This window comes from Heterodontus francisci, chromosome 34, assembly GCF_036365525.1.
Source record: "Heterodontus francisci isolate sHetFra1 chromosome 34, sHetFra1.hap1, whole genome shotgun sequence".
Lineage (NCBI taxonomy): Eukaryota > Metazoa > Chordata > Chondrichthyes > Heterodontiformes > Heterodontidae > Heterodontus > Heterodontus francisci.
In genome coordinates, this window is record NC_090404.1 from 5,716,689 (window position 1) to 5,731,225 (window position 14,537).

General features: G+C 45.6%; 1 protein-coding gene and 1 pseudogene across 1 annotated transcript; both read left to right on the forward strand.

The window, feature by feature from the left end:
• Window positions 1-1,885: 1,885 nt before the first annotated feature.
• LOC137348955 (zinc finger protein 229-like) lies at window positions 1,886-6,395 on the forward strand (annotated as a pseudogene).
• On the forward strand, window positions 5,070-10,092 carry LOC137348547 (zinc finger protein 239-like). The gene is made up of 5 exons (XM_068013848.1): window positions 5,070-5,154; window positions 6,647-6,771; window positions 9,152-9,544; window positions 9,630-9,833; window positions 9,931-10,092. The coding sequence occupies exons 1-5, from the start codon at window positions 5,070-5,072 to the stop codon at window positions 10,090-10,092; spliced, it is 969 nt and encodes a 322-aa protein (XP_067869949.1).
• The last annotated feature ends 4,445 nt before the right edge of the window (window positions 10,093-14,537 follow it).

The following is a 14,537-nucleotide window of genomic DNA, read 5'->3' on the forward strand; positions in this document are numbered from 1 at the left end:
TCTTCAAATCCTCACGAGTTACAGAAGAGGTACCAGATGATTGGAGGTCTGTGAACGTCGTACCATTGTATAAAAAGGGTGCGAGGGATTGGCCAAATAATTACAGGCCGATCAGTCTGACCTCGGTGGTGGGTAAATTATTGGAATCTATTCCGAGGGACAGGATAAACTGCCACTTAGAAAGGCACAGATTAATCAGGGATAGGCAGCACAGATTTGTTAGGGGAAGGTCATGTCTTACTAATTTAGGATTAATGAGGGTAGTATCGTGGATGTGATCTACGTGGATTTTAATAAGGCATTTGACAAGGTCCCACATGGCAGACTGGTTAGTAAAATGAAAGCCCATGGGATACAGGGGAATGTGGTAATTTGGATCCAGAATTGGCTCAGGACCAGGAAACAAAGGGTAGTAGTCGACAGATGGAAAGCTGTTTTCAGTGGTGTTCCACAGGGCTCAGTGTTGGGTTCCTTGCTGTTTGTGTTATATATTAATGATTTGGACTTAAATGTGGGAGGCATGATTGGGAAATTTGATGATGACACAAAAATTTGCCGTATAGTTAATAGTGAAGACTCTATTCTGGCTGTAGACTCCAGAATGATATCAATGGTTTGGTTGAGTGGGCGGATAAGTGACAAATGGAATTCAATCCAGAGAAGTGTGAGGTAATGCATTTGGGGAGGGCAAATAAAGCAAGGGAATACACAATAAACGGGAGGATATTGAGAGGGGTAGAAGAAGTGAGAGACCTTGGAGTGCATGTCCACAGGTCCCTGAAGGTGGCAGGACGGGTAGATAGAGTGATGAAGAAGGCATTTGCAATGCTTTCCTTTATTGGCTGAGGTATAGAATACAAAAGCAGGGATGTAATGCTGGAATTGTATAAAATGCTGGTTAGGCCGCAGCTGGAGTATTGCATACAATTCTGGTCACCACATTACAGAAAGGACATAATTACTCTGGAGAGAGTACAGAGGAGACTTACAAGAATGTTACCAGGGCTTGAAAGTTGGAACTACGAGGAAAGATTGGACAGGCTAGGGTTGTTTTCCCTGGAACTGAGGAGGCTGAGGGGAGACTTAATTGAGGTGTACAAAATTATGAGGGGCCTAGGTAGTGTAGACAGGAAGGACCTATTTCCCCTGGCGGGGAGGTCAGTTATCAGGGAACATAGATTTAAGGTGATTGGTAGAAGTATTAAAGGGGACATGAGGAAAAACCTTTTCACCCAGAGGGTGGTGAATATCTGGAGTTCACTGCCAGGAACAGTGGTGGAGGCAGAAACCCTCAATTCTTTCAAAAGGTACCCAGACAAGCACCTGAAGTGCTGTAACCTGCAAGGCTATGGACCAGGTGCTGGAAGGTGGGATTGGAATGGGCGGCCAGTTATATCGGCCGGCACGGACATGATGGGCTGAATGGCCTCCTTCTCTGCCGTAATTGTTCTTTGGTTCTAAAGGATTTGCAGATGATAAACTCAAATGAAACATGGCATCAAGATCTGACAGAGTCACTTGATTCATCAGGACCTGAATATCACCGGTCTTTGGATATAGAAGGTAAAAGCACCAATCACAAAGTGAGAAACAGTGCATAAGTTCTGTATGTGAACAAATCTTCAACCAATTGTATGGCCTGTGAGACTCCTACGCCCACCTGAATTAATAGTATAAATGTCGACTGTGGTACAGATTCATTTGACGTCTGACATGGAAACCGATGGATACAGTTATTTCAATCGGAAAGCAGAAAATTATTTCTCATTTATGACCGATGGCACGAATGAGGGTCTCTTACCCAGCATTCCAGGCGGAAGTGAATGTGCCCTAGTCACACTAACAGGAGCTCAGTGCGCAGACGCAGAGCTGACGCCTCTGGAGCACGCGCAGTGCCACTTTGATCGGATCTGTGCGAGCGCTGGAGACGCTTTGCAGCAGGTGAGAGTCAGAGCGGCGCAGGGGAAAAATGGAGAGGGCGGGTGAGCGGGGAGGCTTCGGAAACACCTGGTGTAGGCCTTAAGCCCCGAATAAGCATCTCCAGGTCCCGTGCTAACAGCTCCTGGGCTTTTTCCCCGGACAAGTCGGGATTCACGGCCGCCATCTTGACTTAGCGGGGAACAGAGCGCATGCGTTGCCATTGTGGTGACGACACAGTGAGTGGGCGGGGCTTCAAGCTCCCAGTGACCAGGAGAGAAAATCATTGACTCATTGATTTGATTCTCACTCTGCAAACAGGGGCTGGAGAACTGAACCCAGCCAGAGTAGAGGGAGGGAGAAAACTGGCAGTGGAGGAATGAAATGGTGCGATGAGTCTCTATGACTCTATTTCAGCACAGGGAGGAGGGAGAATGTGTGGGATGGGGATTTACAGCTTTGGGGAACAAGAGAAGAAAAAATGTTCCATAGAAACTGGAATTGTATGTTCAGAATTTCTTTCCTGTACTGACAGTGATGACTTTTGTAAACTCCTTTTACAGGGTATTAGAAGAGGAGGATTTGAATACTCAAACCAAACGTCATTTGAAGATCTGACAAGGTCACTCAATTCACCAAGACTTGAATATCATCGCCCTTTTAATGCAGAAGGAGAAATGTGTGTGGCGTCTGTCTGTGGGAAAATATTTCAGACATCAGTGTGACTGAAAAAGCACCGAGATACCTATACCTTAGTGAGAGTGTTCAAGTGCACTGACTGTGAAAAAAGCTTTAACCAGTTACACAGCCTGAAAAAAACATTCACTGCAAGGAGAAACTGTACATGTGTTGTGTGTGGATGAGGCTTCAACTGATCATCCAACCTGGAGAGATACAAGGACACCTGCACCACGGAGAAACCTTGGAAATGTGGAGACTGTGGGAAGGGATTCAGTTACCCATCCCTGCTGGCAACTCATCGACGCAGTCACACTGGGGAGAGGCCATTCACCTGCTCCATGTGTGGGAAGGGATTCACTGAAGCATCCCATCTGATGAGACACAAGCGCATTCACACCGGGGAGAGGCCGTTCACCTGCTCTGTGTGTGGGAAAGGATTCACTGAAGCGTTCCATCTTTTGAGACACCAGCAGATTCATACTGGGGAGAGACCATTCACCTGCTCCATTTGTGGAAAGGGATTTAATCAGTCGTCCACCCTGCTGACACACCAGCGAGTCCACACTGGGGCGTGGCCATTTACCTGCTCCGTGTGTGGGAAGGGATTCACTCGGTCATCCCACCTGCTGACACACCAGCGAGTTCACACTGGGGAGAGGCCGTTCACCTGCTCCACTTGTGGGCAGGGATTTAAGCAATCGTCCCACCTGCTGACACACCAGCGAGTTCACACTGGGGAGTGACTGTTCACCTGCTCTGTGTGTGAGAAGGGATTCATTAATTTATCCCTCCTGCTGAGTCACCAGCGCATTCACACTGGGGAGAGGCTGTTCACCTGCTCCATTTGTGGAGAGGAATTTAATCGATCATCCACCCTGCTGTCACACCAACCAATTCACACTGGGGAGAGGCCATTCACTTGCTCCGTATGTGGGAAGGGATTCACTCAGTCATCCCTCGTGCTGAGACACCAGCAAGTTCACACTGAGGAGAGGCCATTTACCTGCTCCGTGCGTGGGAAGGGATTCACTCGGTCATCCCACGTGCTGAAACACCAGCAAGTTCACACTGAGGAGAGGCCATTTACCTGCTCCGTGCGTGGGAAGGGATTCACTCGGTCATCCCACGTGCTGAAACACCAGCAAGTTCACACTGAGGAGAGGCCATTTACCTGCTTCGTGTGTGGGAAGGGATTCACTCGGTCATCCCACGTGCTGAAACACCAGCAAGTTCACACTGAGGAGAGGCCATTCACCTGCTCCGTGTGTGGGAAGGGATTCACTCGGTCATCCCTCATGCTGAGACACCAGCAAGTTCACACTGAGGAGAGGCCATTTACCTGCTCCGTGTGTGGGAAGGGATTCACTCGGTCATCCCTCATGCTGAGACACCAGCAAGTTCACACTGAGGAGAGGCCATTTACCTGCTCCGTGTGTGGGAAGGGATTCACTCGGTCATCCCTCATGCTGAAACACCAGCAAGTTCACACTGAGGAGAGGCCGTTTACGTGCTCCGTGTGTGGGAAGGGATTCACTCGGTGATCCCACGTGCTGAAACACCAGCGAGTTCACAAGTGGCTGCAGTAGTTTGGATTCTTCTGTTATTGCAGCTGTTAATCACATCCAGAACTGAATCTTGACTGGAAGCCTTTTTCCAATTGGGTTTTCACAGGGCTCAGCATTAGGCTGCTTGCTTTTCATGGTCTATATCAATGATTTAGACTTAATTGTTGGGGCCATCATAAAAAGTTTGCAGATGATACACAGTTGATAATAAAGAGGAAAGATAACAATGAGCTCGTCGGGTGGGAAGAAAAATGGCAAATGGAAGTCAATCTAGAGAAGTGTGAAGTAATGCTTTTTGGGAGGGCAAACAAGGCAAGGGAATACACAATAATATGGTAGGATGAAAAGTGTTGAAGGACAGTGTGACCTTGGAGTGCATGTCCACAGATATCTGACACTAGCAGGACAGGTATATAAGGTGGTGAAGAAGGTGTATGGATTACTTTCCTTTATTAGCCGAGGCCTAGAGTATAAGAGCAGGACAATTATGGTAGAACTGTAAAAAACCACTAGTTACACCACCCTTTTCCCCCACCCACACAGCTAGAGAACTGCGTACAGTTCTGGTCTCCGCATTAATCAATAAGGCAAGATCTATTAATTAGCATAAAACCAAAGCCAATTTGATAATTTATCATATAATTACATTCTCTGTTCAATTAATCAGCAGATCTAGGGGATAAAGTTAAATAACAAGGGATAGTGACAATAAAGGGTTCTGAATTTTTCAGTAAATTAAAATCTGAGATATATAGATAAGAATTCAGTAAAATAAATATTTAAGTTAACTCCCTATAAAAGAAAGTGATATCGGCATAAAGGAAGCAGCTGACCGTTGAGCTGATGAATCTTTATTTATTTAGATCTTCAGTTTTTTCCGGTTAAGTGGAGTGACCATTCTGTTCTATGTGGGATCACCAGGACACTTTCTGTGTCCTGGACAACTACATGTGCAGGAAGTGTCATCAGCTGGAGCAGCAGGAAGCAAAAGGTAATGGTCAAGAGGTGTTTTTGTGACTGGAAGGCCGTTTCCGTGAGGTTCTGCATTGCTCAGTACTATATCAATATCAATGTCACTATAGGTCAATGATTTAGACTCTAACATAGGGGTTATGATTAAGACGTTTGCGGCCTTGTGGTTTCTAGTGAGGAAGAAAGTTGTAAATTGCAGGAAGATATCAATAGGCAGGTCAAATGAGCAGAAAAGACGGAAATGGAGTTGAATCTGTTGAAGTGTGAGGTAATGCATTTGGGGAAGGGTAACATGGCAGGGAATACAATATTACTGGTAGAATACTGAGAAGTATAGAGGAACGGAGAGACCTTGGAGTGCATGTTCACAGATCCGTGAAGATAGCAGGACAGGTAGTTAAATGGTTAAGAGTGCATACGGGATACTTTCCTTTATTAGCGAGGCATAGAATATAAGAGCAGGGAGTTTCCAGCGTTTACTGTTGATAAAAGGTCACAGACCTGAAACGTTAATTGTTTTTCTCTTCACAGAAGCTGCCAGACCTACTGAGTATTTCCAGCATTTTCTGAAAGAGCAGGGAGGTTATGCTAGACCTGAATAAAACACTAGTTAGACCACAGCTAGAGTACTGCATACAATTCTGGTCACCACATTACAGGTTGAGTGTGATTGCACCAGAGAGGGTACAGGGGAGATTTATGAAGATATTGCCAGGACTGGAGAATTTTAGCTAAGGTGAAAGATTGGATAGGCTGAGGCTGTTTTTTTATGGAACAGAGGAGGCTGAGGGGAGATTTAATTGAGGTGTATAGAATTATGCAGGGCCTAGATGTAGTGGACAGGAAGGACCTGTTTCCCTTAGCAGAGAGATCAATAAGAAGGGAACATATATTTAAAGTAATTGGCAGAAGGATTAGAGGGGAGTGGAGAAATCATTTAACCCACAGGCTGCTGGGGGTCTGGAACTCACTGCCTGAAAGGGTGGTAGAGGCAGAAACTCTCATCACAGTTAAAAAAAAAACACTTGGATACACATTGGGTTTCTGTAACCTACAGAGCAATGGACCAAGAGCTGGAAAGTGGGATTAGACTGCATAGCTCTGTATTGGCTGGCATAAATTTGATGGGCCAAATGGCCTCCTTCTGTCCCATACATTTTCTATGTTTCTATTCTAATAGTTGGGGATTGTTTCTGCTGATGTTCATAACCCCTCTACTGGATAGATTTGAAATAAGTCAGCTTTGTTTTATACACATTCTTGTAGATTTTTGTCTTTCTCACCTGAGTGTTTAACATCACCTGGCTGGAGCTCAGAAAGGACAATCTGGGGGGAGGATCGTACAGCAGGAACAGAACTTCAGCCCGGACACAGTCCTTCAGGGCAACACTGAGAGGGACAAATGGTACTTTGTTCTTTCTCGACTCCCTTCGCTGACAGCAAAGTCTCTGTATGGGTTAATCCTGAGGCGTGTAAGAAATGTGTCCCAGTTGCTCTCTTCCATGGTTCAGAGCTCCTGAGCACGGAACAGAAGACTCCTTTACAACGGTGTTTAGAGTCAGGAAGAACAACGGTGAATGCTGGAAACGTGCTGTCAAATCAGACACTGGAGTATAACTGTGATCTGTTCCTGACTGTAAGTGAAATTGCAGGTTTAAGTTTCCAATCTGAAAATGACTGGTAATTATCCTACAAAGATTTAACATGTTTGCGCAACATTCCTGAGTCCATCATTTTAAGACGGGTGTTATCTTATTTAGAATAAACCTGTTTTAAAATAAATAGATTAGAAACTTCAGTAAAATAGCAGATGGAGGAGTTTACAGGAGGCTGTTAACTGCTTGTACAATTATACAACAGCCATTTGATCTCCAGATAATGAAGAACCTGCAGTGTGTTTCCAGGAATTCCCTATTTTATTGATGTGTGCAAGTTAGACACCAGGATAACAATGACCCGGAACATCCACAAGGCTGCTACACCGACAGTTACCGTGGAATTACTCCCGCTGTGAAACTCCACCACTGACTGACCCTGCTGAAGGTTGTAGGCTCAGGGAGCTGGGCCTCCAGGAGCTGGGTTTCAGTATCCTGACAAATATATATTGAGGAAATAGAGGAATCCTTACTAAGGAACTGTCTGGGGTTTTACCTGCTAGTGTAGGTCTTGGGGTGAATGATTCCTGACTCCCTGAACTGTCTTACATTAAACCCAGTTTGGATCAAGATGAATTCAGTTTACAGGTTAATAGGGACAAATATCACCCACAATTGAGGGAGACAAAAGGCAGCCATTAGAGAAGGTCAGAGATGGTGCATAATTGTGGTATTAATAGGAAAAGCATTCCCAGCTACGTCAGGAGTCAGAAATATAGTAACATAGAGTTACAGAGAATTACAGTGAGTATGTAGTTACATCGAATCATCAGCAGTGATTCTCAAAAGATTTTTGTTTGAAGGACCCTTTTCAAATGGATTAGTAATCAGAGACCCCACACCTAAATTATACTGTAAACTCCTTGTACATCTACATTTCTGAATGTAAAGTTCATCAGCATCCTGTTAAAAGGATTTGCAGGAACGTTTTCCAGGACTGTCTGATATATGCAACATTGGTGTGATTGCTGATGTGAAAACTTTTATCCTCCTTTCAGCTGGAGGGTAACCTGACAGGAAATATCCACTGAGTCTCATTGTAAAATTAATTAAACAATGAAAATGATACACGAGTGTTAATTCGGCTTTATATCACCTCCCAGTGGGACTGTCCTGTCCTGTCGGTGCTGGGTCAGGCCCTGTCCAGCTCCAGCAGTCCCAGTAACATGGATCATCTCGACATCCATGTGTGAGAAAGGCAATCCCAGATCTGATTTGCTCCAAATTAAGTTTCATGTTTCATATTTCACTCCTGGGGCCAGTTTGTTTATTGAGGGCCCGATTATCATTACAATGACAACACATACTGTATCCACCCATCATTCTCCCCGGACTCACCATTGTCTTGCAGTCGGGTTTGTATATCTATGAAGGGGAGGTTGTTGTCCTGTCTAGACCACCCTGAATACCTTCACGTGCAGACTTTTACTGAACAGCTGAACAAAGAACAGTACAGCACAGGAACAGGTCATTCGGCCCTCCAAGCCTGCGCCGATCTTGATACCCATCTAAACTAAAACCTTCTGCACTTCCGGGGCCCATATCCTTCTATTCCCATCCTATTCATGTATTTGTCAAGATGCCTCTTGAACATCACTATCGTACCTGCTTCCACCACCTCTCCCGGCAGCAAGTTCCAGGCACTCACCACCCTCTGTGTAAAGAACTTGCCTTGCACATCCCCTCTAAACTCTGCCCCTCGCACCTTAAACCTATGTCCCCTAGTAACTGACTCTTCCACCCCGGGAAAAAGCTTCTGACTATCCACTCTGTCCATGCCACTCATAACTTTGTAAACCTCTATCATGTCGCCCCTCCACCTCCATCGTTCCAGTGAAAACAATTGGAGCTTATCCAACCTCTCCTCATAGCTAATGCCCTCCAGACCAGGCAACATCCTGGTAAACCTCTTCTGTACCCTCTCCAAAGCCTCCACGTCCTTCTGGTAGTGTGGCGACCAGAATTGCACGCAATATTCTAAGTGTGGCCTAAGGTTCTGTACAGCTGTACAGTTGACTTGTTGAATGTACTGTTAGGTGCAAGGAGTTTTTTTTTTGAGAAAATGAAACTAAAAGCTTCAGAGTTCTGGGAAGTCAGAACCAGGTTAATGGAGACAAAGTCATGTGACCAGAGCTATTCAATGGTCAGTTCCCAGCTCTGCAGTGTGGAAGCAAGCTGCAAGCTGTTCTTCCAGACAAGCTGTTTGTTCTTCAAAAGACAGGCTGCAAAAAGGGAAAACTTATATCTGGGAGTTGGCCCTTGGCAAATATGAATTGCTACAACTGTTATCAGTGACTTAAGGAGTTACGGATGGAACCACACCATTAAAACTGTTGTGAGCAGGACCGAGGACATTGAGAGGTGTCAAGACTGAAACATTATCGGGAAGACTGCAACGCTCAGTCATCACAGTTCACAATACATGAACTTGTTCACAATGATAAGAGACCTTTTAAATGTTCTGACTGCGCAAAAAGCTTTAAAAGCAAAAAGCATCTGGCGACACACCAGCGAGTTCACACTGGGGAGAGACCGTTCACCTGTTCTATTTGTGGGAAAGGATTCACTGATTCACCAAACCTGCTGATCCACCAGCGAGTTCACACTGGGGAGAGGCCATTCACCTGCTCTATCTGTGGGAAAGGATTCACTGATTCACCAAACCTGCTGATCCACCAGCGAGTTCACACTGGGGAGAGGCCATTCACCTGGTCTGTATGTGGGAAGGGATTCACTGAACCTGCAGATCCACCAGTAAGTTCACACTGGGGAGAGGCCATTCACCTGCTCTATTTGTGGGAAAGGATTCACTGATTCACCAAACCTGCTGATCCACCAGCGAGTTCACACTGGGGAGAGGCCATTCACCTGCTCTATCTGTGGGAAAGGATTCACTGATTCACTGAACCTGCAGATCCACCAGCAAGTTCACACTGGGGAGAGGTCATTCACCTGCTCTATTTGTGGGAAAGGATTCACTGATTCACCAAACCTGCTGATCCACCAGCGAGTTCACACTGGGGAGAGGACATTCACCTGCTCTGTATGTGGGAAGGGATTCACTTGTTCATCCAACTTGCTGACACACCAGCGAGTTCACACTGGAGACAGGCCATTCACTTGCTCTATCTGTGGGAAAGGATTCACTGTCATCCAACCTGCTGAAACATCAGCAACTTCACAAGCGACTACAGGGTTGGATTCTGCTGTTATTGCTGCAGATGGTGGATGATACAAAACTTGGAAGCATTGTGAACTGTGAGGAGGATAGTGTAGAACTTCAAAAGGATATAGACATGTAGGTGGAATGGGCAGAGGGATGGCAGATGAAGTGCAAAGTGAAGAAATGTGAAGTGATTTGTTTTGGTAGGAAGAACATGGAGAGACAATATAAAATAAAGGTTACAATTCTAAAGGGGGTGCAGGAGCAGAGGGGCCTTGGTGTATATATGCATAATTCATTGAAGGTGGCAGGACAGGTTGAAAGAGCAGTTAATAAAGTATTCGGTTTCAAGAGCAAGGAGGTTATGTTGAACTTGTATAAGAGACTAGTTTGACCTCAGCTGGAGTATTGCATCCAGTTCTGGGCAGCGAACTTTTGGAAGGATGTGAAAGTGTTAGACAGGGTGCAGGAACAATTTGTGAGAGTGGTTCCAGGGATGAGAAACTTCAGTTATGAAGATAGATTGGAGATGTTAGGACTGTTTTCCTCAGAAAAGAGAAGGTTGAGAGGTGATTTGATAGAGTTATCAAAATCATGAGGGCTCTGGACAGAGTGGATAGAAACAAACTTCCCACTCGTGAAAGGATCGAGATGGAGAGGGCACAGATCTTTTTCACACAGCGAGTGGTTAGGATCTGTAATGCACGGCCTGATGGAGGCAGGTTCAATCGAGACATTCAAGAGGGAATTAGACAGTTATCTGAAAAGGAAGAATGTGCAGGGTTAGGGGGAGAAGGTGGGGGAATGGCATTAGGTGAATTGCTCAAACGGAGAGCTGGTGCGAACAAGATGGGCCGAATGGCCACCTTCTACCCTGTAACAATTTTGTGACATGTTCATTCTGATGTATAAATCATAGAATCATTCAAATTTACAGCACAGGAGGAGGCCATTTAGCCCATCGTGTCAATCCAGCCTGATCCCACTTCCCAGCTGTTGGCTCGTAGCGTTGTGGGTTATGGCATTTCAAGTGCATATCCAAGGCAGGAAAGTAGTGTTAAGACCACAATCAGATCAGCCATGATTTTATTAAATGGCGGAGCAGTCCAGAAGGGCCGAATGGACTCCTTCTCCTCCTATTTCTTATGTTCTCATGTAATTACGAAGGGTGAAGCTGTGACTGCACCTTTAACTGTATGACCCCCTACTCTCCCTTTATGAATGAGTGACGTGTTCAGCTGAAGATTCCTATTGATAGTTTTCTGGGCGGTCTCCTTATTCTGATCATTCATGGTGTTTGCCATGACCCATCGAGCCTTGGGCGAGTGAACCCGTCTATGTGGTGCTGGGCCGCCGGCTCTTGTGTTTCTCTCCATCTCCTTTATTCCCGCTCCGCCCGGCGATTCCCGCTCTCTCTCTCTCAGCGGATTGGAGCCAACTGAAATCAAAGTCTTTCAATGGCGGGTGTTATGCCCCAGAATGCACCGCGGGGTGGAACCCGCCCTAATCTTGTTGCAGGAGCCCAGCGCGCAGGCGCGGGGAGGGTGAGTGGCTGCGCGCCCAGCGGACGGAGCTGGGAAGCGAGTGCGGGGACGGCAGAGGATGGAACCGCTGGGGAGGCGGAGCCGCAGCGCTTTGAACAGGGAGCGCGGACTCAGAGTCACAATTCGAGGGCGCAGCAGCTCACAGTGTTTGGAAGGTATGAGAAGCTGGGACTTGTCCATGAAAGTAACCGAAGGTATGATAAATAAAATAATCTCGAGCTGGAAAGGAGAAAAGGCCCAAAAATGAATCAGTCCCGAACGGAACATCATCCCCTTATCTTGCAGATATTAAGGACTGGACAGTTTGTGTGTTTCATTTATTTGATATTTATCAGGAATACGAAACTCCAGCCCAGTTACAGGGTTTATTAACATCAGTAGAAATGAACATATTTCATTCTGGATGTGATTAACAGCAGCAATTACATCTGAATCCAACAATAACAGCACACTTCACCGGAGCAATTAAAGCAAAATTTGACATGGAGCCACATATTAGGGCAGATGGTCAAAGGGTTAGGTTTTAAGGAGCCAATAAGGAAAAAAGAGAATTAGAGAGACAGTTGTTTAGGGAGGGAATTCCAGAACTGGGCGACCAAACACCAATGGTGGAGCTATTAAAATGGGGATGCTCAAGACGCCAGAATTGGATGTGTGCAGATATCTCAGATGGCTGTGCGGCTGGAGGAGGTTACAGAGATAGGAAGGGACAAGGCTATTGAGTGCTTTGAAAACAAGAATGAGAATTTTAAAATCGAGACATGGTTTAACTGGGAGCCACTGTCGGCCAGTCAGCACAGGGGGTAATAGGTGAACGGGATTTGCTGCAATTTAGGAGATGGGCAGCAGAGTTTTTGATGCTGTCAATTTTACAAAGGGTAGAGTGGGGGAGGTCGGCCCAGCAGTGTGTTAAATATTCAGGTCTGGAAGTATCGAAAGCATGAATGGGCATTTCAGTAGCAGATGAACTAAAACGGACAGAGTCAGGTGATGTTACAGAGGTGGAAGTAGGTGATCTTAGTGATGATGTGCATGTTGGTCAGAAGCTTATTTCGGCTCAAATATGACACCAAGGTCTGGTTCAGCCTCAGAGTTATCAGGGAGTTGGTGTTAAGGGAGCAGAGTTTGGAGCGGGAACAAAAACAATGCCTTCAGTCTTCCCGATATTTAGTTGTAGGAAATTTCTGCTCATCCAGTGCTGGATGTCGGTTAAGCAGTCTCATGGTTAGCAATGGTGGAGGAGACGAGAGAGGTAGAGCTGGGTAGAGTCAGTGTAATGTGAAACTTGACACTGTGTTTTCACATGATGTCACTGAGGGGCAGGAAGAAGATGAGAAATAGGAGGAGCCAAGGATAAATCCTTGGGGGACACCAGAGGTAACTGCATGAATGGGAAGAGAAGCCAATGCAGGTGGTTCTCTGGCTACAATTAGATAGATAAGAATGGAACCAGGTGAGTGCAGTCCCACCCAGCTGGACGACAATGGAGCAGTTCTGGAGGAGGATGGTGTGGTCAACAGTGTCAAAGGCTGCAGACAGGTCGAAAAGGACCAGGAGGGATAGTTTTCATTTGTCACAGTTAAAGTCATCTGTGACATTGATAAGTGCCATCTCGATATTGTAGTAGTGGCAGAAATCTGATTGGACGGATACCAGCATGGAGTTCTGGAAGAATTGGGCAGGGATTTGAGAGGCTTCAGCACATTTAAGGATCTTGAAGCAGAAAGGGAGATTGGCGATGCAAAGGACAGTGGGATCAAGGTTATAATATCCGTTAACATGGGAAACAGGAAGAAAAGCTGTGTGGGCAGAGGGGGCATGAGCTGAGGTTGAATGAAATGAGAGAAAGATGTGAGTTCAGGGTTAGGGTAAAGGGGAACATTAGGGGACGTTTGGCTCAATGGGCTGGGGGAAGAGAGGGAAGCAGCAGAGGCAGCAGAACGGATAGACTCAATCTTACTGACACTTGTTATTGGAGTTGAGGGAGGAGGAGACTAGATTGAGGGTGAAGAAGATGGTTTGCAGTTGAGAAAGGATCCTGGAATAAAGAGCAGTTTTAGCAGATGAGAGCAGAACTGATAGTTCTTTATGTGGTCCAGCAAGATCTGGCAATGAATAGCTTAAACAGTTCTCTGGCCTATAAGTTCAATCTTTGTCTGTTGGACTAAAGGGAGTGGAAATGAGGGCTGTACCGGGGGAGTGACCAGGGTGAGAGAGAGGAATGGTTTTAATGGGGACTTAAGGCATCAAAAGTGGAGGTGAGGGTGTGGTTGAACAGATCAGTAGCTGCAGAAGGTGGTAAATGCAGGGTCAAATGTTAGACAGTTGGGATTGTGAAAGTGCTGTTGTAAGCGAATTGGCAGAGACATTTTTCCAGGGGCAGTCACTGATGGGTGGGGAAAGGGGATGTGGGAGGAAAGTGATACATGGAAGTGATCAGAAATGACCATATCTGTGATTGACACAATGTGAGTAAAAAGATCGCTTAAAATGGCAAGGTCGAGGTTGTAGCCATGAATATGGATAGGAGAGTTAACATGGAGGGAGAGATTAAGGGAGGATTCTAAGGTAGTAAACTCAGAGGAGAGAGAGCAGGATGAGTTGAGATGGAGTTGAAATCGCCAAGGATGAGAAATCACTTAGTGCAGAAGCTGAAGGTGGAGAGCATTAAAGATATTTCAGTGTAAAAAGTGGCATGGTACTGCCATTTGAGTAAGTGTTCCAAAATTCTATCACCCTTTGTGTGTAGAAGTGTTTCCTAACTTCAGTCCTGAAAGATCGATCTCTGATTCCAAGACTATCTCCCCTAGTCCTAGTCTCATCAACCAGTGGAAATAGATAGAGAGAAACTATCAGTTCCCTTTAATACATGGAAAACTTTGATCAAATCACTCCCTAAACTTTAAATTCCAGGGAATACAAACCCCTAGTTTGTGTAATCTCTAGCCCTAATTTAATCTTTGGAGTCCAGTTAACACTCTGGTTAATCTAGACAGTATTCCCTCCATATTCTTTCTAAGGTGTAGTGTTCAGAACTGAG

Bases quoted from the DNA above. Each gene is read 5' to 3' on its own strand.
- LOC137348547 (XM_068013848.1), top strand. From the start codon at position 5,070: ATGTGGGATCACCAGGACACTTTCTGTGTCCTGGACAACTACATGTGC. The intron at 5,155-6,646 runs GTAATGGTCAAG...TCCATGGTTCAG, and splicing joins GGAGCAGCAGGAAGCAAAAG to AGCTCCTGAGCACGGAACAG. The intron at 9,834-9,930 runs GTATGTGGGAAG...TCTGTGGGAAAG, and splicing joins AGAGGACATTCACCTGCTCT to GATTCACTGTCATCCAACCT.